Here is a 24387-nt window from a genome sequence, read left to right as displayed (position 1 = left end):
TAAATGAATGGTCGAATGCAATAAGGATGATAGCGCTCGGAAATGCGAAAAATTATTGTCCAAACGTTAAAAAAGTTTGGAAAAGTGTAGTAGGTAACCGGCATTTAGGCAACGGCCTATGGTGTGCGATAAGGCCCATAGGTGGCGTCCATTTAAGAGGAGTTCGGAAGACAGGGACCGTGGAGAGTCGGCGTAGCCATGGTGGCAAACGCGACTGACAAGGGGGCCCCCAGCTGAACCCCCGTGGATTTTAATACAATTTTAGGGGATGAATCTGGAGGTCACCTCGATTACCCTCTGCTAAATATTTTATGCCAATGAGTATTATTTATAAACAATCAATATGTGTGCCTTAAAAGCAATTCACTTCAAGCACATTTCAAGAAAGTGAGTTGGGTGAGTGCGTACAGCGCTTACTTCCCACCGAAACAGCACGGGTTTCGAATCCCGGTCATCCTAATTCTTTTTTCCTTTCCTTCAACCCTTATTTTAAATAATTAAATTTTATACTGCTTTGCCTCATAAATATTGTAATTTTTTAACATAAATTTGATATATAAACATGGTAAAAATACATAACTTTTATACACGTACAAACATAACTGATACATAACGGCTTGTATCAACTTGTACTATAAAGACACTGTAAATTATATATTTAATATGAAATTTTTCTTTACAATACATACATGCACGTCTACGTAACTTTACAACTATTTATCTATCTACCTATCCTATTGTATATCGATATTTATGTATGTATGCATGTATGCATGTGTGTATCTAATTATATATTTATGCAAGCATATATGTATATATTATAAATATTATTCATATATTTATCAATTTATGTATATATTTATGTATCTCGGCATGCTTGTGCGTATATATGTGCGTATTTACGTGTATATATATATATATATGAATAATATTTAGATATATGTATATGGATACATTATATTAATTTAATTACAAGCGTGATATTTTTCATAAAAGCACCAGAAACATAAAAAATTTTTGCAATGTGCAGATAGGATAAAGGATACTTTTTGACAATCGCATTTTTCTCTTCTTGTATCATTAGGGAAACACACTTGATTTACATTTACAAATTCTTCTTTTTTTTATATTAGTTTTGATGAAAACCAAGCGTAACGTATCATAGGTTTAAATATAGGGGCACACAATTGATGGTGGATAAGTGAGTGAATTTTGATTCCATCTTCGCGTTTATTGGGCATATGTTCGTCATTTTGTAAAACTTCTACACTATTCTGAATTTTTTTTATAAAATTTTTTATTTGCCGGAAAAAATACACGTCGCACGGTTGGCAATATCGGGTACAATGTGGAGGAATTACTTCAAAGGTCACAGTACTATTTTCTTCATTATTTGTAAAAATACTATTAAAGTCAGAAACATTTGATTGCCCTCCCCATGAATCTAAAAGTAAAAGAAAATGTTCATCACCGGTATATGGTTTTACTGTCTGTATTAAAAAATCTTCAACGTGTTTTTTTGTTAATTTGCCCGATTTCGATGCTGTGACGTACACGTTTTTGTATTCGCACATCAGCTTGGTTACAGTTTTGGCAACCCGCGGTCCAAATTTCCCGTCTTTTTCCTGCATACAAAGAAAGACTTTAGGAAGTATCGTACCTGCTGCAGTAATCGCGTATTGCGCAGTATATGAATGCGTAACCTTGTTGAAGTCTCCCAGGAAAACTTCCGTTTGCTTTTCTCCTCGTATGGATAATGTCCGGCGGATATCACTCCTCTACTCGCACCCCGTTTGGTCGGTATTTATTATAAATTCGGGCTTAAAAGTTGGAATCAATTGCGCAACCCGTTTCTGAAATGTGTCGGCTTCTTTCAAAATTGCAGATAAAACCAGTGCATTCCTTGATTTAATGTACCTTGTAACCTTTCTCTTGCTAATGCGGTACTTCATTTTGAATTTCTCCACCCACCCATGTAATGCCACGAAGTTCATTCCCTCCGCCTGATGTTGCATAGCACCAACTGAAGCCCATTGCTGAATCATTCTCGTTGTTACAGGCTGTTTTTTATCTTTTGCCTCAACAAATCGGTCGTACGTCCAGTTATTAATTTCCTTCCATATTTCTTTAGAGCTACCATTTTTTTGTATGTCTGTTTCCCATTTTTTTAAGAGCTTCTTGTTTGTCAGTGCACTTCCACCCCATCTTTGTAGACTTTTCAAGCTCCAAGTCGGATGTTTCTTTGCCAGATTAACAATTTTAATTTTTGTTTCGATTGGTATAAACTCATCTTTGCGTGGTTTCTTTTCTTCTGGTCGATATTCGTCCAAACTCTCTGACGAGGAAGAAAAATTTGACAGTGATGTTGTTGATTCCACGTCTTCTTCTTCAGATACACTTTCTTCAGGTAAGAGTAATTCGTCATCTTCTTCGATCTGATATTCTAGTAGCATGTCGATAATGCACTTCGTCATCGTTTCTCCTAAAAGACAGGCTTTTCTTGAGGGTTGAGCACTTGTATCTTCCGTAATGAAATTCGCTTTCTTCATATTTTGTATGCAAATTTGCAATGCATCTGCAATATCTTCCTTACTGTACGAAGACTTTACAATTTCGAATGGGGTACTATCCTAATCATTTACGGAAGTGTCATCTCGCACGACATCCATTTTTTAATTTACAGCTTGTTTATCCAATCATTACTATTCCAGCTAAAAATTATAAACAAATAATTTTTCTTTGTCCAAAATCAATATTTCTTTAAACATAAATTGTGATAACTAGAGTAAATATTAAGCCCCATTACGCACTTGCGACAAATTACCGGCAACTTGGTCGACAAGAGAGCAGAAACCTTTGTTGTTCGTCGCGACCAAGTGCGTACAAACTCATATATCCCCGTGTACCTCGTGGTCGTCGGCGACCTGGTTGCCGGCAACTTGTCGCAAGTGCGTAACAGGGCTAACGGATCGTTATGAGGCTTAAAACATAACTTCACAAAACTCTAGCGAAGCCATAAAGTGTATGCACAAAATCCTCATGGTAAAAAATGTAATAATATTTAATTAAAAAGTAATACTCGAATATTTCACGCCAAAAGCTGTATTTTTTTTATAAATAATTAATATTAGTTTCTAAAATGCATAGAAGCGAAGAGGGGTTGCTTCGCAAGTGGATATGTCGAAATTCAAATCCTGCCACCGCCAACAACACTTTCCCTTAACATTCGTTCTAGATATCTAAATTCTATACATCTTTATTTGACAAATATTGTACTTCTTGCGTTGTACAAGATTTTGAGTGGATCGAGTGTTTTTGTCCATTCGAATGTTTGGGTAATTGTTAATTTTTCGACACTTTTGATAGTAACCAGGAACGGCATACAGGGTGTCGTGCGTTCAAGCGAAAAATGGGTATGCTGGTATTTAGTCGAAACTTTCGAGTTGAAAATGCCTGTAGGTCGCGCGTAGGCGCTTCCCGTCAGAGTTAGGAGCGATGGGGCCGCAGTGATGGAGGGGGAAACACCTATAGGAGCGGTGGTAATGCGTGCGTGACTGACGCAGGCGCAGTTCATGCACACATAACCACCACTCTTGTAGGTGTTTCCCCCTCCATTCACTGCGGCCCCATCGCTCCTAACTCTGCTTCCCGTATCCCACAGAGGGCACCTCATGTTGAGATTATGTGGGGAGCGGCTGTTCTTCCACTCCGAGGAATGTTCGGTAGTGGGGAGACTGCGCGAGCCGGCGTGCGTTGCCATGCAGAACAGTGATGCTAGAATCATGGACCTGAAGGACAGTGCATGAACTAGACTTATAGACGCGGGGGTGTAAGCGAAAGACGGAAGGGGAATCGAGCTGTTTCAGCCATCTTGTTATGATACACTAGTGGTGCCATCTGTGTCATACCGTGGTAAACATTGAAACTTTACACAGGTAGCATTACACAGGTTTCATAAATTGAGCATTGTTTTTATAAATTATACATATTTATACGAATTGTAATACATAGGGTGAATGAAAATACATTATATTTAATTGCCAAAAAATAGTAATATGTTCTTATAATATTGTCTCCTACTCAATACATTTGGAATATTTTTAGAAATATATGGGCATCGTATGTTTACATAAAATTGTATAATACATTTTATAATATGTATCCTATGATTATCAAGGAGTGATTGGTTATTACAGTGTTCTATTATGTTTGGAAATAAATTATGTATATTCAGTCGACGTAAAACTGTGACCTGTATATACGCAAAATTATTCAACTCGCCTTCAATACTATAAAATTTCATCACTTTTTCGCATAAGCAGCAGATTAAAATGACATCATCCGATGGATGAATTAAACTCCCTCAATTTTTCTGTATAATCAAGTTATGTATTTCTCGGGGGTTCTTTTCGTACAAGGCATTAATGCACTCGGAACATTGCATGCGTTTGGTTAATTTCTTCACAACCCAGCCACCTATATACACAACAATTCTGTCTGTAAACACCGAATATACATGTGTATCCTCCACACTCGACGCTGAGTAGTTATGTAATTCTATTATTTGTTGACATTGTTCAAATTCATTGAATTCTGTTTGAAATGTTTTTAAGTTCTGGTGGAACATATTTTGATCTGTCGACAAATTAATACTTTGTATTGATGTTGCCGATGAGTAGTGCGAAATGGGAATATTGTACAGTGCTGTACAATTCCCGTTGTTTAAACTCTTCACCTTATTACGCAGCAGTAATTTCTTGAACGCTCCTTTAAATTGTCGTGCTGCTGGGTTATTATTTGTTCTACCAAAGCTCAAACTGGGCTATAGAGTGCGCTACTAGTATATCATAACAAGATGGCTGACACAGGCTATGCCCCTTCTGTCTTCCGAGTAAACCCCCCGCAACTATGCACTGTCCTTCAGGTCCATGGCTAGAATGAGGACGGGTTTCCTCGAGAATTTCCCCCACCACGCACGCACACTACGCCGGAGCTGCGTGTCCGTGAGCTCGGCGCTTCGGACAACGTCGGGAAGACGAGAGAGAAAACGAATGTGTGTCTTTCTCTCTCGCTCTTGAAACGCTGTGATCCAAAGTGAGGTGCAAGCGACACGCGCCGCGCGCGATCTTCTTGATTGCCTCGAGATACACTTTTCACGTTCTGACATATGTATAATACTCTTGTAACGAAAGAAATTTGGAAAAAATTTTGTTACGGAAATCACGTTTTAAGACCTCCTGATCACGTTTTGACTATTTAGAAAAGAGCTTTTTTATGCAAAGCTAACATCGCGATATATGTTGTACACTAAAATGTACAAAAATATTACAAAAATAGAAAAGAAAGGCAGCACGTAAATATATCAATTGGGTTGGATATATTGACGAGATGTGAGACTGAACTAATGCTACAATTGTTTACATTTCAAAGGATAGAAAGCACGCAGAGGAATTTACTATAATACATGCCACAGAATTTCCAGATAATTGTTACATATAAAATGAATATAATTAAGAATATACATTTATTTGTACAATTATTTCGAAGTTCTCTCTATAAATCATATGTACAGCAAGCAAGCGAATTTATAGCAAGGATAGAACAAGAATTGCGTGAGGTAAATCGAACAACTATTTACATATTCGCGGTGTCTAAAAATCGAAAGAAATAGAAAATGGATGAAATTGATAATATTCTGGCCATCAACGGCATGTAAATATGTAAACTACTCTTTTGCTTCTTCGCAAAAGTTGCATATAAATACTCAGATGACATGAGAGATAGATGTTTGTCATCTACCTCTATGGTCTGACATGTTTCCCCGTGCGCCTTTAATGCTGATTTCGTTACGCAAATGGCATTGACGATGGTCGAACAAAGTCGGTTTCGTTTCTTGTTCTTTATGTCGGAAAGCATGGGAAACGATCTTTCAGCATCGGCGTTTGAATTTGGAAGACTTCTAATGGAATTGAATAATTCCTGCAAACATGGATACTTAAATGCGCCTTGATCGTTTCGCGTCAACAACACACCGTTTTCCAAACATCATCAAAAGCTAATGTACAAAGCATCTGCTTGTCTGCATTTGCAAAATTCCGGTGCAATGTCGACCATTCTTTTTGCAAACCGTCTTCGTCGAAACCGCCCAATTTCTGAGCAATAAAGAGAACACTTTTAAAGGAAGTGTCTCTGTCATTATCTACTAATGCCAAATGTGGCTCAAAAACACATAACTTGTAAAATGCAATTCAGTTATTTAATTGGACACTCAAGGGTTGCGGATAATAACAAACCGAAAAGTTCCACTGTAAAAATACAAGTGTTTTTATTAATTAAACTATTTACATTAACTATTCACAATAGTTACAAACCTGTAAAAATACAAGAAACAACATTCAGTGTTTGTTCTTCGCAATCTTGTTCCTTGTATAATCAATCCACTCTATCATAAAGATTTCTTAATTATTAATTAGCAAGATTCACACGTGTACGTCTGCCGCATGCTTGCCTTTGTTTTTCTGCCGATACTGCAGACCCTTAACTTACCGACTCACTGTATTGAGCGGGAAGGTTTAAATCAGTTTAAGGAGCACACTCCTTACAACTTGCTCAGAAATTCGTTATCGATTGGCAATCGATTACGAATTTCGTTTGCAGCCGTTATGTAAAACTTAATACAATTTTCTCGAACGGTTTGGACAACATCGGGTTTGCCTTCTGCAACTAACTGACAAAGAAACGCGTCACAATCCGGGCCTAAATGAATACTATTAAATGCGATTTGATTATCGCCTCTTGAAAAATCTATTAATTTTACTGAATCCATGTGCTTCAAAAGCTGCGGTTTCAAGAAATTACGTAAAATATTGTACAAAAGTGTTTTGGCAGTATTTTGAAGCAAATGGATTCTTGTTAGTTGCGACTGAAAGAATAAACTAAAGTCATTGAAATACTATAGAACGTATTTCAAAAACAGAAGATATGCTTTCGATTCTGGATTTTGCATGATGATAAGCAGATATTCCCCAGACTTTGTGTTCTCACTTACGACCAATTCTTGCAGAAAGTGCAACACACTGTCCCAATTTTCTAAAAGTGTAACTACGGATGAGGAACGCGATAACCATCGCGTAGTACACAATTGTAAAATTTTGCGGTCAGTAGATTGAAAACATTACTGAAAATCGCGAAAAATGGCCGAGCTTTTGGGACTGCTATAAATGAATGTTGCGACTTCCCGTAATAATTCCTCGCAGACCTCGGGAATGGTAGCGCATGCTGAATGCACTACCAATGCAGAGGAGTGACAAGGACATGGCATGGTGAAAAATTTTTCACTCCGAATTTCTGCAAGTTTGGTCTTGAATGACGAGTGACGACCTGTCATGACAGAAGCATTATTACACGACAAAGCAAGAATGTTTTCGAACGGAATTTGCTTTTTCCACATGGAATTCCTAAATGAGGTAAATATTTTATCGGCAGTACATTCTCGCGCGTCAAGATTAATTAATTCTACTAATTCCGTTCGAACATCCAAAGTTTCGGGTGCGACGTACCGACCAATAAACGACATCCATTTCTCATTGGTAGAGTCGGATGTCTCATCAATAAATACTGAAAACTTACAATTCTGTAAAACATGACTAAGACGCTCTGTTTCCCGAGGACACAGAACGTTCGATATAATATTAGAACACTTTGTTCGACCATACGTCATATGTTCCAAAACATCAGGATCTTTCCCAACGTCTTGGAAGAATTTAAGAATCGCCTTTGCGGATTGATGCGAAATATTTTTCTCAGCAACTAATGCAACAAAACGAATTTCCGCGATTTGTTTTCGTTCATCAAATGACAAAGGCGATTCCTCGCATTGCGATCTGAAATCGTTCGATTTCCGCACATCCATTCCATTTTTTTCGCAGTTTTTGATGTGGCACTTGGAATACGCCTGACGTTGGATTTGCGACACCCCGCAAGCAAATGATTTTTTACAAACCGAACAGAAACACGAAAAAGGATCATCGGCGACCTTATGCAACCAGGGCTTGAAATCCTCAAGCCATTGAGGCATAAAATTCTTTCTCGAGACCTTAGCATGCATAGTCATTCGCGGAATTTTTTTAGATAACAAATATTTATGTCTCGCTGATTCCGCATGCCTTTTAACGTTTGACGAGCCGCAAGAAAAAGTTTTCTCGCATGCAGAACTGTAGAAAAGGCTTTTATCATTAGGGACTTCGCGAATCCACGATCGGAACTTCTCATTCGTTTCCCACAACGTCCGATAAACAGGAGTAGCCTTTTCACCTGTTTTCTCAAACGTTTCCATCGTAACCACGAAAAAAATGAAATGTGTAGGAAAAATATTATATACAAAGCAACAAGCAAATGCTAGCGTATAGAAAAGGGGAGATAGGGGGCTACTAATTACAGACTTCTAACCCGACAGACCCGAATTCACCAAAAACATGCAGACAAAGCATAACAAATAAGTAGTACTCACCACCTGATCTCTATTTCTACTGAAATGACGGTTAAATGCGCGAAGCGTAACTGCGCGACCACAGATCGCGAATCGCTTGGGTTCGCGCGGATCTGACCGTCAAATGTACCTACTTGACGAAAACCAGGCCCGAGCGAACCCTGGAAACGAGAAATGGAAAAAATAGACAGGAAATCGTAAAATAGTAAGAAAAATTCAGAAAGGAGAAAAATCGAAGAAAAGGCTAAAAGAAATAACAGCAAAGCAATGGTGACAGTACCGAACTGCCACAGATGCATTTACCAGTTACCATTCTCTCCTATTCTTGTACAATTCCTTTATACCAATTTGTACATTTTAGTGTACAACATGTATCGCGATGTTAGCTTTGCATAATCAATTGTTTACATTTCCCTCCCGATGGAAGAGACCACTACTTTCCCGTAGTTTCCATCGAGCGGTTAGCGTGCACGCTGCGCGTAATTAATTTGTAAATAGTGCGTGATTCTTTGTCGCAACTTGATATAATCATCGAAAAATCTATCGAGAAATGTGATTACCTTAAGATTTTAGATTTTTAGATCATACTCTGAAAAAATATATTTTATCGAAGGTTGCTACAGCGTCCACGGCACTGGCCAAGAGTGGATTCTAATTTTAACAAAGTTCACCAATGTACAGTATCAAAATATTCATCTTTTAATAAAAAAATTCATTTTTAGGTTTGAAAAATAGAAATAGTTCAAATAAAATGTACGGAAATGTAAAATGAATACAAGAAATTATGAATGTACATTTTTCTTTGTTAAAGAAGTTACAGAAGAATTTTTATTAACTCTTTTTATGTAGAATTTAGATCGTATATCTGAAAAATCAAAGAACCATAACGGGTAATTATCATTTTTCGCTATATAATCGGATCAAGAATATTAAGACAAGAATGTAAAATTTAAATATAAAGTTTTATTGAAATCCATTTTGCCGTTTAAACGTAATCGTGTTAACAAATATATGAGATACTTAAAAAAAGCTCTTTTCTAAATAGTCAAAATGTGATCAGGAGATCTTAAAACGTGATTTCCGTAACAAAATTTTTCCAAAATTTTTTCATTACAAGAGTATTATACGTATGTCAGAACGTGAAAAGTGTATCTCGAGGCACTCAAGAAGATCGCGCGCGGCGCGTGTCGCTTGCACCTCACTTTGGATCAGAGCGTTTCAAGAGCGAGAGAGAAAGACACATTCGTTTTCTCTCTCGTCTTCCCGACGTTGTCCGAAGCGCCGAGCTCACGGACACGCAGCTCCGGCGTAGTGTGCGTGCGTGGTGGGGGAAATTCTCGAGGAAACCCGTCCTCATTCTGGCATCACTGATGCAGAACGCACGGCACTAGACCAGGGTGATGACACTCCATACTTGTGATTGTAGACTACAAAATGGCGTATTCACTCGCTTCATCGATTAACTGGAATATATTTCAATTATGATATAAAACAATGAATGCAAACTTACCTGTACATTCAGTGAAAAATATCCTTTCCTATTTCTAAATATTTCATTAATGTTTCGTAGTCTTGTCGAGACTAGTCAAATATGTGTACAATCGATGGCCCCATCAACGCCGGGTAAACCAATTGCACCATTTCCTTTCCCAAGTTCACAAAACAATCCATGATTCTCCTCACGTGCCCGAGGATTCCTTGAGAATTTTATATATGCAAACATTAAACTTGCCAGCAAACAGCTGACACTAAATACAATGCGAGAAATTGTCGCTTGCGACACTTGCACGGTGTCACCAACTACAGTCTGTAAATTTCTTAGAAGTTTAATTATCAATACTTTATCCCATCTTTCTGGCAATATTTGAATTCCACGTCGGAAAAACGATACGCCTTTGAGGCTATCCAAGAGTCGATCCATTTTTTTGGCATCTTCATAAGAATGGAAGTTCTGCTCACAAGGAGACCGCACAGGTTATGCAATCGGTTCTGGAATGAGACTGGGTGGACATTGTAGTGCACACCTAGTGTTACAAAACCGTAAAGGGTTTTTGTACAGTGGGCCTTCGTTTTCGAGAAATTTGAGTTCAAAGTTTTGCGCGACAGCAGTATTTCAGTTGCGCAAACATTCTTAGCAAGCAACGGTCGTAGCTGCGATATTAAGATGTTTGGCTACGGTGCTGGAGGTCTTCGGTTCGATTCCTGGTGCTGCGCGCTTGTTTTTTTTTCTTTTTCTTTTTCTTACCGTAGTAATGCAATGGCTGCACCTAAAATTATTTTGCGCTGTAACAATGTTAATAATATATATTATTACAATAATACTGCACACAAAGTACAAACATAATACAAGTGCAGATATAATATAATATATATTTGACTCCGTAAATGATTTAATTAAACAGCTTAAACGTACATTCTCTCCTGCTAAAACGTCGGACCACTATCGTGGGGAACTTGCCAACGTTATCAAAGGAAACAACGAACACATATTGGAATACATTTCGCGCGTAAAGATCTCCGATTCGCCATCTTAGAAGATAATAGGGAATATTACCGCGACTTCGCACGGAATCGTCCTCAGGACTTAGAGCGCCTAGCTTTGGATTCCTTCGTCGATGGTCTTCCACCCTACATGAAGTCGATGCTACAACAACACAACTTTGAGACGCTTGACGAAGCCTTCGATTAGGCTGTCCTTGTGGAAAAGAAGATGGGTAGGGACCGTCTCCGATTTTCAGAGCAGAAGACTCCCAAACTAACATGCCAACTCTGTAACAAGACAGGTCACGACGCGCTGTCCTGTCGAGGCAACCAAGGTTCAGCCTCTCAACCTCCCGAGAAGTACCCTCCACACCGCGCTGTGGAATATGGGTATCAAGCACCCAAACCCCTGCTCTCCTACTGGGACAAAACCCGACATCCTCCTTCAAGGCCTACAGAGTTACAAATCTGCGGATACTGCAAGAAGCCCGGACATCTGATCTCGGAATGCAGGAAACGCATGTTCAACCATAATGACAGAAATCCTGGAACCTTCCGGGCAAGGGATTCGGGAAATGCCCCGCCCCGACGGACAACTATGGATGCGTAACCGTGGAACGGGCCAAGCGGGAGCGCGTCTAATAATAATACAAACGGAAATGGAAATACCGCCACTAGAATCGCCACCGCGCAATTAAGTACCGATGGTAAGGTCCCATACGTGATAATTCGCTCCCCAGATTTCGGGAAAACACCCGAATTAATGATCGCTACCGGCTCCGAAGTAAATTTGATAAAAGTCCAGACCGTAAAGCGATTTCAAGACAACAATCCGGAAAAGCAAGTGTTATTAAGAGGCATTTCACAGGACCCTGTCTCCACCCGTGGAACAATAAAGGTAACCCTTTTGGGCAATGACGTCACGTTCCACGTAGTTGAAGACGACTTCCCAATCAAAACCCAAGGAATATTAGGATCAGAATTCCTTATGGAACGGAACGTATCAATACACTACTCCGAGAAGCTTTTAGATTTTCACGGAATTTCAATTCCATTCGTAGACAGAAACCCAGTCGTGCTAACCGCGAGGTTAAAGACCATTTTCTTCGTGCACGTAGCTAATCCAGACATAGAGGAAGGGTATTTGCCCCGGTTAGACCTAGGCATAGGAGTCCATGCCGGTAACGCGCTTGTCCGTAACCAGGACGGCAAGAAGGCATACCTGCAAATAGTAAACACAAACGAGATAGACACAACAGTCACAATACTCACCGTTTAACTGGAGGAATTCGACAGAGTAATCCCGGAACCCAAACCAGTAAAACCAAAAGAGACTAAGATGCCAGCAGACATCACTCCCGTCCCCGACCTAATAAAAACCAAGTCCTTCTTAACCCCGGATACGTCGATCCATTACATAGAGGCACCCACGAAGGTGCACTCACTCTCATCCCCAGCGCATTACGCCAAATCAACCCTTCCCCAATACTCCCCGAAGTCTCTTGCGGCCAAGCCTGAAACGGAAATACCGAAAAATTCTGAGGAAACCCCTTCAAGGGCGAAACAAATACTCCAGCCAATCTCAACGGAACATATGAATCCGGAGGAAAAACGCCATGTGCAAGCAATTATAAAAAAGCACCACGACCTTTTCCATTTACCAAACGAGAAGTTAGGTCATACGAACGCCATACAGCATGGGATCCAGACGACGGACCCAGCACCTGTTAATACGAAACAATATCGCTTTCCCCCAGTGCATAAGGAGGAAATCAACAAACAAGTGCACAAGTTACTGGAAAACGAAATCATAAAGCCATCATTGTCGGCTTACAACTCACCCATCTGGATTGTGACCAAGAAACCAGGACCCGATGGAATACCACTGTGGCGAATGGCGATTTTAGGGATCTTAACAAAATAACCGTTCTCGATGCATACCCACTTCCGAATATCAACGAGATATTGGACCAATTAGGAGGAGCCAAATACTTATCCGTGTTCGACCTCGCTTCAGGATTCCACCAAATACCGATGAAGCCGAAAGATGCACCTAAGACAGCGTTCTCCACACCTCATGGACACTACGAATTTGTAAGAATGCCATTTGGGCTTTGTAATGAACCAGCCACTTTCCAACGTTTAATGGACTACACCCTTACGGGACCTCAATGCACGGAAATGTTCGTCTACTTGGACGACATAGTCCTCTACACAAGTTCCTTTACAGAACATTTAATCAAATTTAAAAAACTCGCTCACCGCCTGCGACAGGTCAAGCTTAAAGTCCAACCTTCCAAATGTAAGTTCCTGCATAAAGAGGTTGCATACTTGGGACACATAAGCACCGAGAAAGGCGTGAAACCGAACCAAGAAAAAATCCAAACCGCCCGGAACTATCCAGCACCTCGTACACCAAAGGGAATTAAGGAATTTCTATGACTAACCGAATATTACCGGAGGTTTATCCCAGAATTCTCTAAAACGGCTCGGCCATTGACCTCGCTATTGAAGGACACACTATTCTGAATGAGGAAATAAAGTCTCAGCTGTTGCGTTGTACTTGTAAATATTTAAACGGAACATCTGCTGGTAGAGCAAACGTAGAAAATTCATTGCAACATTTTAATTACTTGAAATGCGCTTATGCTATTGTCACGTCCCGGGTGAGGTCTTTGGGAACGTCGACAAAGGGGAATAAAATGGCAGGCGCGAATGTCGAATTCGTCACTCTGAACGTTTTGGAAGGAGCCAGGCGCGAATGTCAAATTCGTCACGCTGAGCGTTGAGGAAGGAGCCAGGCGCGAATGTCAAATTCGTCACTCTAACGTTTAAGGAAGATCAGGCGCGAATGTCAAAATTCGACACTCTAATCAACCAGGGAAGGTTTAGTGGCAAATGGACACACTGGAGACACCCGTTAGTGTGGTTTGTTTGTTTTGACTGGGCTATTGCATTTGCCGCTGCATTTACGTAAGAAGTTGGTCGTAATACTTCCACGAAATCCGTCTACGAATACGGCTATAATTGGCCCATGGGAAAGAACGTTTGTAAACACGGTTGTCGCTTTCGCGTCCGCGGACCGAGATCAGCTGTTGCTGCAGCTTGTTTTGGTTTGGGAATCTCCGCAACCGAAGAATAGATACGATCGTTTCAAGCGTAATTCAAAGTAAAGAGTGTTTATTAATTCAAAACACTTTAACGTGCCATACACAGTTTGTGATGGTTTTATAGTTTACAGATTATGCGTTAGACACTTAGCATGAGCACATCACATTCATGTAATAGTTATTAAGAGCGATGTAAGTATGAACATGAGATACAATATACGATAATAAGGTAGAAAGGTAAGCGCAATAAGCGTTGATAGAACAAATAATAAATGAGCGCAATAAGCGTTGATAGAACAAATAATAAATGAGCGCAATAAGCGTTGATAGAACAAAATATAAGTAACCGCAATAAGCGTTGATAGAACAAAATATAATATATAAAAGTAATGATGATAATTATATAAGAATGGATGATGGTGATATGCCAAAATGTGAAATGGTAATTATAAAGGCTTACGATATTTGATGAACTTGTATAAATTTCACTGTTTAAACAATACTTTCGTAGGTGCATCAGATCCTTACGGATGATATATTCGAAAGAGAACGTTTCCGCGAACCCCTCGTATTTATATGTTTGTTGCGGGGTACGCGCGGTAAAGTCCTTGACATATTTAAGAAATAAGGCGCAGTAGGACTTCCGGGGTTTTTACAATAGGTGCGTCTATTATTAGACGCATTTCTGTCACGTACACCAAATATTCTCCGCAGTTACATTTCCGGGGTTTTTATGGCTGGGGAATAATTTGCTCAACCCGTCGAATGGATTTTGGGGTCATTAACGGGAAAGGGGTGATCGTGGTTTTGATTTGTAGGGTCTTAGAGTAGAGATCAGACGAGGTCTCGATTTAAGGAATTTTTGGGGCGAGGGATTTGTTTAGATTTAGTAAAGAGGGGGGAACTCGTGCCTCGTAGGGCGAATAAGCGAAGGGGTTTCGCACCGGTCATCTTGAGATGGGGACCGCTAAGGTACATCGTCAAGTGATTAGCGATTGGGGAAAAGGGGTTGGTCTTGAGTTTGAGGACCTTGGTGGAGTGATTTGGATTGTGAAAATGTGTTATTAGGGTAATATTGCGCGGAAAAAATGGTAGGACATCACACTATAATGTGTTACGTTGGCAGTAGGGAGTTATAAGAGAAAATAAAAATAGATGAGGAGATGTCCCCAGAAAATGAAGTTTATGTTATGTTAGACATTTTATTATTAGCAAAACACTGAAGCAGAACATGAAAGTTATTATAAGATAATTAAACGTCCCATGCAGAAAGCAGTTATTGAACAAACATTATATATAAAATTGTGTTGGTGCAATAGTGACTTTAGATTGCAATTGCTTATTCGATAGCTTTTTATATGAATGCACTCGCCGGTGCTATTGCGATGTTGTCATCGATTATACAGAAACAGAATTTGTTTATTTTTCATCGCATCAATATGAAAGTGACACCAATGGATTCCTGGCAATCTCCCGAATTGACAGAATATTATTTAAATTGGACTCTTTTTAACGGAACAGGCTTTCAATTCTGCAAACAAATTATTCACATAATTTCCTTAATTATGGTCCGAATTATATCATTTTTGTGGCCAATTTGATCGAGAAAACATAAGGAATCGCAAAACTTCGCGATTCCTTATGTTTTAAACTAAAATGCTGTGTTTATACATTCCACTACTCATATCGCGGACATTTTAATAATGTGATGATAAAATGTAACATCTAGACATTTGCCTAGATGTCCGCGGCCTGAAAGTCAAATACTTGGCGTGGCCATAGTGAAGATAGCGATGGACGAACGAAACATATGTTAGTTTCTTTTGGCTGAAGATGTGCGTGTAACGCGTATGGAGTGGATTGCATAGTGAAAATAGCGGTTGACGAACGAAACAGATATTAGTTCGTTTTGGCTGAAGGTGCGCGTGTAACGCGTATATACGTATTATACTCAGGTAAATTTTCTTGGAGAAGGAGACGAAGAAGAAAATCTTACCGTTTCCGACAAATCGATGAGACGATATTACGATATCTTTGTCATGCGTGGTCTTATTCGAAAGCTTACATGCGGTTTACATAAGAAAAATGCTGGTTAATCAGGTTAGGTTAGATTGTGCAACTCTCCACATCGACTGTGACTATTTTTGGGCACTGCCGCAGCAAACCACAGATGTCGTCGTCAGTGATACCTTGGTTCTTCTTGCAGTGGACCCTCACCAAGCCCTTGAGGAACTGCAGTATCTATCCCCCGACAGTCGGATGCTTGTAGTTTATGTATAGTATCTTCAGTTTTTACAATGTCCGGAGTGATTCCAGGACGAATTCCCCTTTGACGTTGGTACAACCACTAAGGTTCAAGATGTTATTTCCCCCATGTACAGGCCAATCTCCGAGACAAGGTCAGAGGCAACCCATCCACAGAATGTAAGGCTCAGGGCTGTTATATTCCGGTATTTTGAGGGGAAGGAAACAGCTATCTCTACCGGGCCGAGCTCCAGCTCGACAAAATCTCGCCTCTCGGCTGCTTCGTTGCCTTCCTCCATTTCCATTTCAGGCATTGGCCCCTCGAAACTGCAGAAGTGCAACTCCAAGTTCGTCAGGGTCGTCTGCAGGTCAGAATTGTTGATTAGCGCCTGCAAAATATTATGGTTCATCAGATTCTTACATATACTGATCTTTAAGCAACTAAGCTTCCGCAAACCTTGGAAAGTGGATGCTGGATTTAATGGTTTTAATTGTTCGCAGCGGTGGAGGGAAAGCAGTTCAAGATTTTTAGTGATCGCGGAAAGGGACTTCCCTGTGAAGTCTGTGTTCGTAACACAGAAGGACTTTAGACATCCTGCTACGGCCAACACCTTAGAGAGTTCAGGATCCACGGGACCCCCTCACATTTCCCCAGTTTGAGGCAAGTAAGGCGTGGTGTCTCCAACTCCAGGTCTCTCAGAGCCAATGGTCGGATCGTTACAGAGGTCAGGTCTGTTTCGAGTTCAGGACAACTCCTTATGGCAATGGAGATAACCTGGGGCCTCATACCTTTTGCCAAGGGTTCCTCATTTATCCGTATGCTGCTTAGGCGACTACCTGCTCTCTTCGTGAGCCAGTAAAATGACTCCGTGCTTACTGCCTTCCCTTCTCATGCATCCGGTCAGCACTAATCGTTCAGGTCGATATGACGAAGGCTTTCGAGTCGCCACCTTTTAGAGATTATTTCCAGACGGCTCTTGTCAACAAATGGCAAATAATTGGCAATTTTAGAAATACATTCTATTGGGCGTGGAATCCGTTCACGCAAATCTATACCAGGGAATTAACTTGATGCTGTGCCACGAATCCGCCATTAGCACCCTCAACTTCCTCTTATGGCATATTATTCCGACATCCGGGACATAGTATTATATTAATTAAACGATTTTATTCAGTGTCGATCATCTGTTTGCTTCTTGCATGTTTGGTTCATATCTGAAAAATCAAATTTGAACCAATTCCACCAATCCAGTTGTCTCGAAATTTTGCAGGCATGTGTAGTTTAGGTGACAATACAATATTTTAAAAACAAAATAATCCCGAGGGGGTGAAAAAAGTACCCAGTCATCAGTAATCAATAAATATATAACCCATAACCACTAATCTAAACGACTTGAAATCAACCACTCGCGAAGAAAACAAAAAGCCGCTGCTTTCGGGTCCCTAGTCACTTCACGATTTCCGTAAATACACAATTTATATCGAGAAATGATTCGGTACGTAATAGAAATAAAAAAAATAAAACATTAAAGGCGTTCTCAAACAGAAAAGAATCACTTTCGGCAGCATAAAAGATTGCAATGGAAAAATGTATAATTTAGAGGAGAAACAAAATTATTGTGGCATAGTATTATATTATAAAATTAAACAATTTTAAATTATATATGGAAAAAAGTTTAAAAAATATTTTATTTTTAACCCTTGTGTCAATAACCGGGTACCCGGGTGCCCACCTGGGCATGTTTTATGAAAAATTTTTATGTTCCCGTTAAAATTTCGAAATGACCGTTTGGATCTTCGTTATTTGAACCTTTTGAAAGAGGAATATGCGTTTAGACTTCGTTTTTTTTTTCTTTGAGTCGGAGAATTATCACGTTGAAGTTTACATACTGGTTCTCAATAACCAGGGTACCCGGGTACCCACCTATAGAAACATAAGATTTATCAACGAATTCCGAATAAACGAAACAATTTACAATAAGATATCGTTGCAGGGATCATTCAGTAAATAAAACCAAATATTTAAGTACAAAAAAAGCCGTAATTATTTATTTATTTTGGCATTCTTTACATTTTGTAAATGTAACAGCATGCTCATCACAGACAGGTTTATCGCATACCATGCAAGATTTTCTAGTTTTCCTGCGTTTCCTTATCGTTGCTTTATAACATAAATGACACGAGCCTGTTATCATCTTTCTTCCCGTCTTATGTAACCCTTGCGAAGTGCTAGGCTGAATGTCCGGAGGACTGATCGCCCGGCCAAGAACGCTCTCGACAGCAAGTTTGGTAGTGTAATGCCTCATAATTTGCGCATTTTGGACCCGACATTCAATTATAGGCGTAGCGAGTTCTGTACTCAATTGCCGCAAAAATAATCTACGCTGATTTTTTTTCTTGTGCAACATTTTATTATTTTCGTAGTAAATAATGTATGCAGCAAGACTAGCAATATCTACCATATTATAAAAAAAAGCGAGAGGCCACCTGTTTGTACGTCGACGAGTTGTATATCTACATAATAATTGGTCCATAGTATCCACTCCGGCCTTATACTTATTATAATGGAGAATAATTTCTGGTTTTTTCCTCATATCAATTGCCACAGCCTTATCAGAATGCATCGTGGAAAGTAAAGTTACTGCTTTATTCTTTTCGGTACGTACGAGCAAATTACTACTTTTTCATGAAATCCGAAGAGGGTCGAAAATTCTTCCCTCGTTTTAGAGGGAGCCATTGATCTTGGTATATATGATTTATTTTTCCTCAATGTACCAACGATTGTTAACTTCCATGATAATAAGTGTTTAGCCAATGGTAAAGAAGTGAAAAAATTATCCATACAGATATTTCTTCCCGAACCTTTATAGTTTGCTGCTAGCTGCTTAACTACTCTTTCGCCTTGATTAATTTCACGCGTATTTCCTGTTTTACCGGTGTAAATTAAACCATTTAGTGGGTAGGCATTTTCGGCGTCGCAAATCCACCATACCTTTATCCCATATTTGGCTGGCTTCGATGGGATGTACTGAGTAAATCTTGTTCGTCCTCTGAAGGGATAAAGTTGCTCGTCGATTGTTAAATGTTCCGTTGGTTTATACATGGAAGATAAATTTGAATTCAGCATATTCCAAATATCCCGAATTGGAGCAGCTTTATCCTCACGTATACGTGCTTCGCGTGTATTAGAGTCGTCAAAACGTATAAAACGTAGAATGTTCCAAAATCGATTAATTCCAAATGTTGCGCGGTATAGAGGATATGACGAGGCTTTCCACATATCAGTAGTGTGGTCAGTATTTGAGTTATTAGCACCTGCACATATCAAAACACCCAAGAATGCGTACATTTCACTAGACGTTACGGGTGGCCATGTTAACGTCTTTTTCTGATTTTGGGCGTTATATTCTTCGTACACTGTCGATGCCTTTTTGTTGGTGTGACGAACTATTATATCTATTATTTCGATAGTGAATATTTTTTTGAAGGTATCAGAAATGGCTAAAGTTTCACTACTTCTATGTGGACCAGCTCTTTGTCGTACAATATTGTGGACTGCTGTCTGGTATTGACCAGGCGGGCTTTTCTGCCACACTGTTTTATCTTTCGCAATAAATGTGGTCACAGTTTGGGCTACGTCCTCCGCTTCACTTTCGGAACAGGTCTCGGCCTCTGAATCGCTTTCTGATGCGGTCTCTGCTCCACCCTCCGCTGTACTTTCCAATGCAGCCTCTGCTGCGTCCTGTACAGCAGCCCTTGGTTCACCTCTTTCACTTTGCTCTGTTATAAATAATAGAATATGAGTATAAAAACAGTAACAAAATAAGTATAATTACACAACAGTGTTCAAACTTACGATTTTCATTAGTCTCTTCGCTGTCAGAAGACTCCATGTTTTGCGACTGTCTTGTTGCGCGCGGCATAGGACACCAGTCGTCGTCGTCGCTATCTGAAGGCACATTGCTCTCAGCATCTGTTTCGCCCAGTAATTCGTTCAAATACAGCTCCTGTTCTTCACGATTTAATCTATAATTGAACAAACGTACACCACCAACAATGCTATGAATGATATCCTTTTGTAAAAGACCAAAGTAACATCCCACAATCATTTATCTTACCTTGCAAACTCTGCTTTCGATAACTCCTCCATAGCACTTCTATTTGATTTTGTTGTCACAAAAGCTGCGTACACACTTTGTTCAATATCACTGAAGGGATAGGACAGTGTCTATGTTCCCTTATTGAAATACACAATACTTCGAATGCTAAGTCTTTATTTCGGGTGTCTTATACCATACAAGATGATATATCCTGACGAGATATCAGCGAAGACTGACCTCTGCCGGCTACACAATTTTCCGGCAAGACGCACTCGGACAGGAAACGCCTCCTAATTGGTTGACCCGATGCCGGTGTCAACCAATAAGTGATTTTCAGGCCCAAAATCGCGCCACCTATACCGCGCGTCTTTGGTGCGCTTCCACCGTAAGCGGGGTGTAATTTGGCGGGAGAAACACTCCTGGCAATGCAACGGGATTTCTCCCATTTTGTGCTGACGTCACCCTATTCAACAGCTAACAGGGTACATGCCCCATTGTTTTCCAAGGCACTCCAGCCTTCGACTTAGCAGCGGCCGGAGTCCCAAAATAACTGCGCGCGGCTACCTGCGGTACAATACCATTCAAGGCCCACTTATATTACCTGGCCAGATCTTTCTGGCTAGCAGAGGCCTTGGAAACATGGATATAGGTAGCAACTATCGACTAGAAACGTAAAACCCCAAAAAGACGCGATAGAAAGCGCTTATTTTAAAAAACCGGAGGTGGGTACCCGGGTACCCTGGTTATTGAACAACGTAGGTACTTTTGGTTATTGACACAAGGGTTAATATAATATTTTACAAACGGACGCCACGGCCACGCCCACGACACTGAGCCCTCACCAGGGCCTGGAGGGTGTTTGGTTGGTACCGCAACACTTAGAGGGAGGCCCAACGCTCCTGCTGAGCCCTCACCCTCCAGCCACTTCTTTGGTGTCGGGCTACACGTCCTTCTGTAATTAGTAAAATAATAATTAGAGTCACTTTTATTTGTTCCCTTATGTAAATAATTAATTACTGCTCAAATCCGGTTAATTCTTATTATGAAAATCTATCTTAATTTTTAAACTTGTGTCAATAAAATTCTGCAATGATTCATTTTTTACTAATTTTTTCCCTATTAAAAACTGCCTGGCACGTCAGCAAATCAGTAAATATTATTTATAAATTTTTGGCACGCGCAGATAAAAAGGTTCGACTCCCCTGGTATAGACTAAAGTGAACAATTTTTATATTGTTAAAAGATAAAAAGATACTAAGTGCGCAACTAAGTTTCCGGCTTTTTTTCTCGATCAATTAAACACAGAAAATTTCAAAACAAATACAAAAAATTATTTATTCAAAATATCGTCCCTCGCTTGCTACACAGTTTTGCCATCTCTCTGGCAATACCTACACGAATACCGCGACGATAAAACGACGCATCTCTGTTCCGAAACCATACATCAAACCAATTTTGTACTTCTTCGAAATTTGCCAAGTGTAGCCCAGCCAAGCCATGCGCCATCGACCGGAACAAGTGATAATTTGAAGGTTTGGTGAATACGGCGGGTGTGGTAGCAGATCCCATTTGAGCGTTGTCATGGTGTCCTTTGCGATGGAACTGCGATGGCACGGAGCGTTGTCGTGCTGCAATATCACTCGTTCGTGTCTCGTGTTCCATTCTGGTCGATTTCCCAGCAATGCATGTTTCAAATTCAGCAGTTGTTGTCGGTGTTACGTGAGGGCGTTAATTTTAATAGAGACCGAGCGGATTTGTCTAATTTCTTCCACGTAATGCTTAACGAATTTAGATAGATTTGTTTTTGGGATACGTACTTGCTACAACCAATACAGGTTGACCCGTCAGGAAGTGGTATTTTGAGGGAGACTGGTTTAAGAGAAATAACACTTGAATTACGTGAAAATTACCATGTATTACAATAAAAGAAAAGGGAAATGAAGGTGGTACAAAGATGGGGAGTCAATACATGGGTTTCAAAAGAGTCATAAAAGACTCACAAAGGTTAAATCGCCGGATTTAGAATTTACAATGTTCGGTGCGGTTTCGGAGATTACAGTTCAGAGATGGTTTCTAGAACCAGGATACGACGAATACGGCCGCGAACGTTAATCGATAAACAACAATTGACGGCAATAATAAATTGACGATAATTAACCGAGGGGAAACCTCGTAACGCGTAATGGTTGGATCAATTATCGCACGAGTGCTTAATCTGTGCATTTCCTAATTAAAAATGTTTTAAAAATGCGATACCCGCGGAAGAAAGGTAAGACAGTTTCTCGCGGGAGAATTCCCGTAACACACGGTGGTTGGATTAACTGTCTCCTTCGTACATGGGTAACATGAAACAAATTTTTATAAAGTTCAAAGATTCGAATGGTTCAAATTCAAATGGACAGCTGTTGAATATAGTAACGTACTTTAAAACACTCACCGATCTCGCACACGTAATACCTATTACTCTCCTTCTTTCTTTCTCTCTGCGTTAGGGTTCTCACTCTGCGTTACCTGGGCGCCGGTGCAAGATGTTGAAGCGCTGCACAGGCGTGAAGCATAAATCACGCCGAACAGTTCACTGATGCTATAATGTTCACAGGGTTTTTAAGTATAACGGAATTGAAGAAACGATTTAAGTAGAATGGGAGAACTATACTGATTTAAAATAGTGATTAGCGTAATAATTGAGTCTCTACGGGGACTGAGTCTTTCCATGTTAAGTATTAACTACTCACGATGGAACTCTAGCTCGCACGCCTAATATAATAGGGCAATATGTCCCTCGGGCAGAACGTCCACGCACAACGCGACTTAACGGCCGACTGCCACGAGCGTTCGCAGGGTAGGCCTGAGCACTCGGGCCTTTGCACAAAGAGTTGTTACATCGGTAGCGATGCCCATCGACAGTTTCGCCCGGTTTCAGCAGCTCATAGTAAACTATTCCTTTTTGGTCCCACCAAACGCGGAGCATTGTTTTCTTCCCGAAACGATTTGGGCGTGCCGTCGATGTTGATGCTTCGCCAGGTGAAAGCCACGATTTTTTGCGTTTAGGATTCTCGAAATAAATCCACTTCTCATCGCCAGTAACAATTCGATGCAGAAAAATCTTTCTTTCTTGCCGTGAAAGCAAAGTTTCGGAAGTGACTTTCCGATTTTCCATCTGTCTTTCAGTCAACTCATGTGGCACCCATTTTCCTTCCTTTTGGATTTTTCCCATGGCACGTAAACGTTTGAACATACCTTGACGAATCACGTTTAATGCTTCCGCAAGTTGATCTTGTGTTTGCGTATCATCTTCATTCAATAACGCTTGCAGATATGGCGTCCTCAATTGTGTTTGGTCTTCCGGAGCGCTCCTTGTCTTTAATGTCGAAATCACCACTTCTCAAGCGTTTAAACCAATCTTCACAGGTAATTTTTGATGGTGCATGTTCGCCATAGGCTTCCTCAAGCAAACGACGTGCTTCAGCTGCATTGCGTTTTAGGTTAAAATAGAAAAGCAACACTTCCCGAAAATGCTGTTTATTTGGCACGAAACTCGACATCTTTGTTGTTAGAAAAAATTCTTTTGCGTAGCGATATTTTATAATATTATGACTGGTTATTGTTTACAGATGTTTACACGTCGGTAGCACTATAATTTCCCAAAATTTTGGTTATTTTCAAATGGCTGTATCTCTGCGAAAAATGGTCGCAAAAAATATTTAAAAAAACGCATTTTAAAGCTTGAAGTTTCTAGTTTCTGAATCAAGTACTCATTTTTTTTTCTTCGTCCATTATGATACTGTTTTATCAAGATGAAGCGCAGGAAACGAAGTTTCAGATAAATCCAATGGAGGGCTCTTATAGAGCAAATATTTCTCTTTAATTTCGTTTTATTGATTTTGTTGTATGATTTTTATTGACCGAGTTATTCGCTATCAAAGCAAAAAAGGAAGTTTCTAGTTTGAACGCCTATAACTTG

The 24387-nt window shown here is 40.0% G+C and overlaps 2 protein-coding genes and 1 long non-coding RNA gene across 6 annotated transcripts in view; 1 reads left to right on the top strand and 2 right to left on the bottom strand.

Moving 5' to 3' along the window:
• Positions 1–24387, top strand: part of LOC143369737 (eEF1A lysine and N-terminal methyltransferase homolog) — a 125710-nt gene that overhangs the window by 13360 nt on the left and 87963 nt on the right. The gene's annotated exons all lie outside the window — the stretch shown is intronic.
• LOC143369784 (uncharacterized) lies at positions 1176–2485 on the bottom strand. 3 transcript variants are annotated; one of them, XM_076814162.1, is made up of 3 exons: positions 1704–2485; positions 1555–1625; positions 1176–1444 (listed from the first exon to the last, which is right to left on the bottom strand). In XM_076814162.1, the coding sequence occupies exon 1, from the start codon at positions 2472–2474 to the stop codon at positions 1779–1781; it is 696 nt and encodes a 231-aa protein (XP_076670277.1). In that variant the 5' UTR covers positions 2475–2485; the 3' UTR covers positions 1176–1444; positions 1555–1625; positions 1704–1778. The 3 variants fall into 3 exon arrangements, with proteins under 3 accessions (XP_076670277.1, XP_076670275.1, XP_076670276.1); XM_076814160.1 differs by having other exon boundaries at positions 1555–2485; XM_076814161.1 differs by having other exon boundaries at positions 1176–1625.
• LOC143369802 (uncharacterized) lies at positions 20094–20641 on the bottom strand. The gene is made up of 2 exons (XR_013085486.1): positions 20442–20641; positions 20094–20349 (listed from the first exon to the last, which is right to left on the bottom strand). It is a non-coding gene; the product is annotated as an uncharacterized LOC143369802 (long non-coding RNA).

This window comes from Andrena cerasifolii, chromosome 6, assembly GCF_050908995.1.
Source record: "Andrena cerasifolii isolate SP2316 chromosome 6, iyAndCera1_principal, whole genome shotgun sequence".
NCBI classification, from domain to species: Eukaryota; Metazoa; Arthropoda; class Insecta; order Hymenoptera; family Andrenidae; genus Andrena; species Andrena cerasifolii.
Note: the sequence above shows the minus strand (reverse complement) of the source record. Positions and strands in the feature narration are given on the sequence as shown.

Coding starts and splice junctions, on each gene's coding strand:
- LOC143369784 (XM_076814160.1), bottom strand. CDS start 2,474: ATGACGAAGTGCATTATCGACATGCTACTAGAATATCAGATCGAAGAA.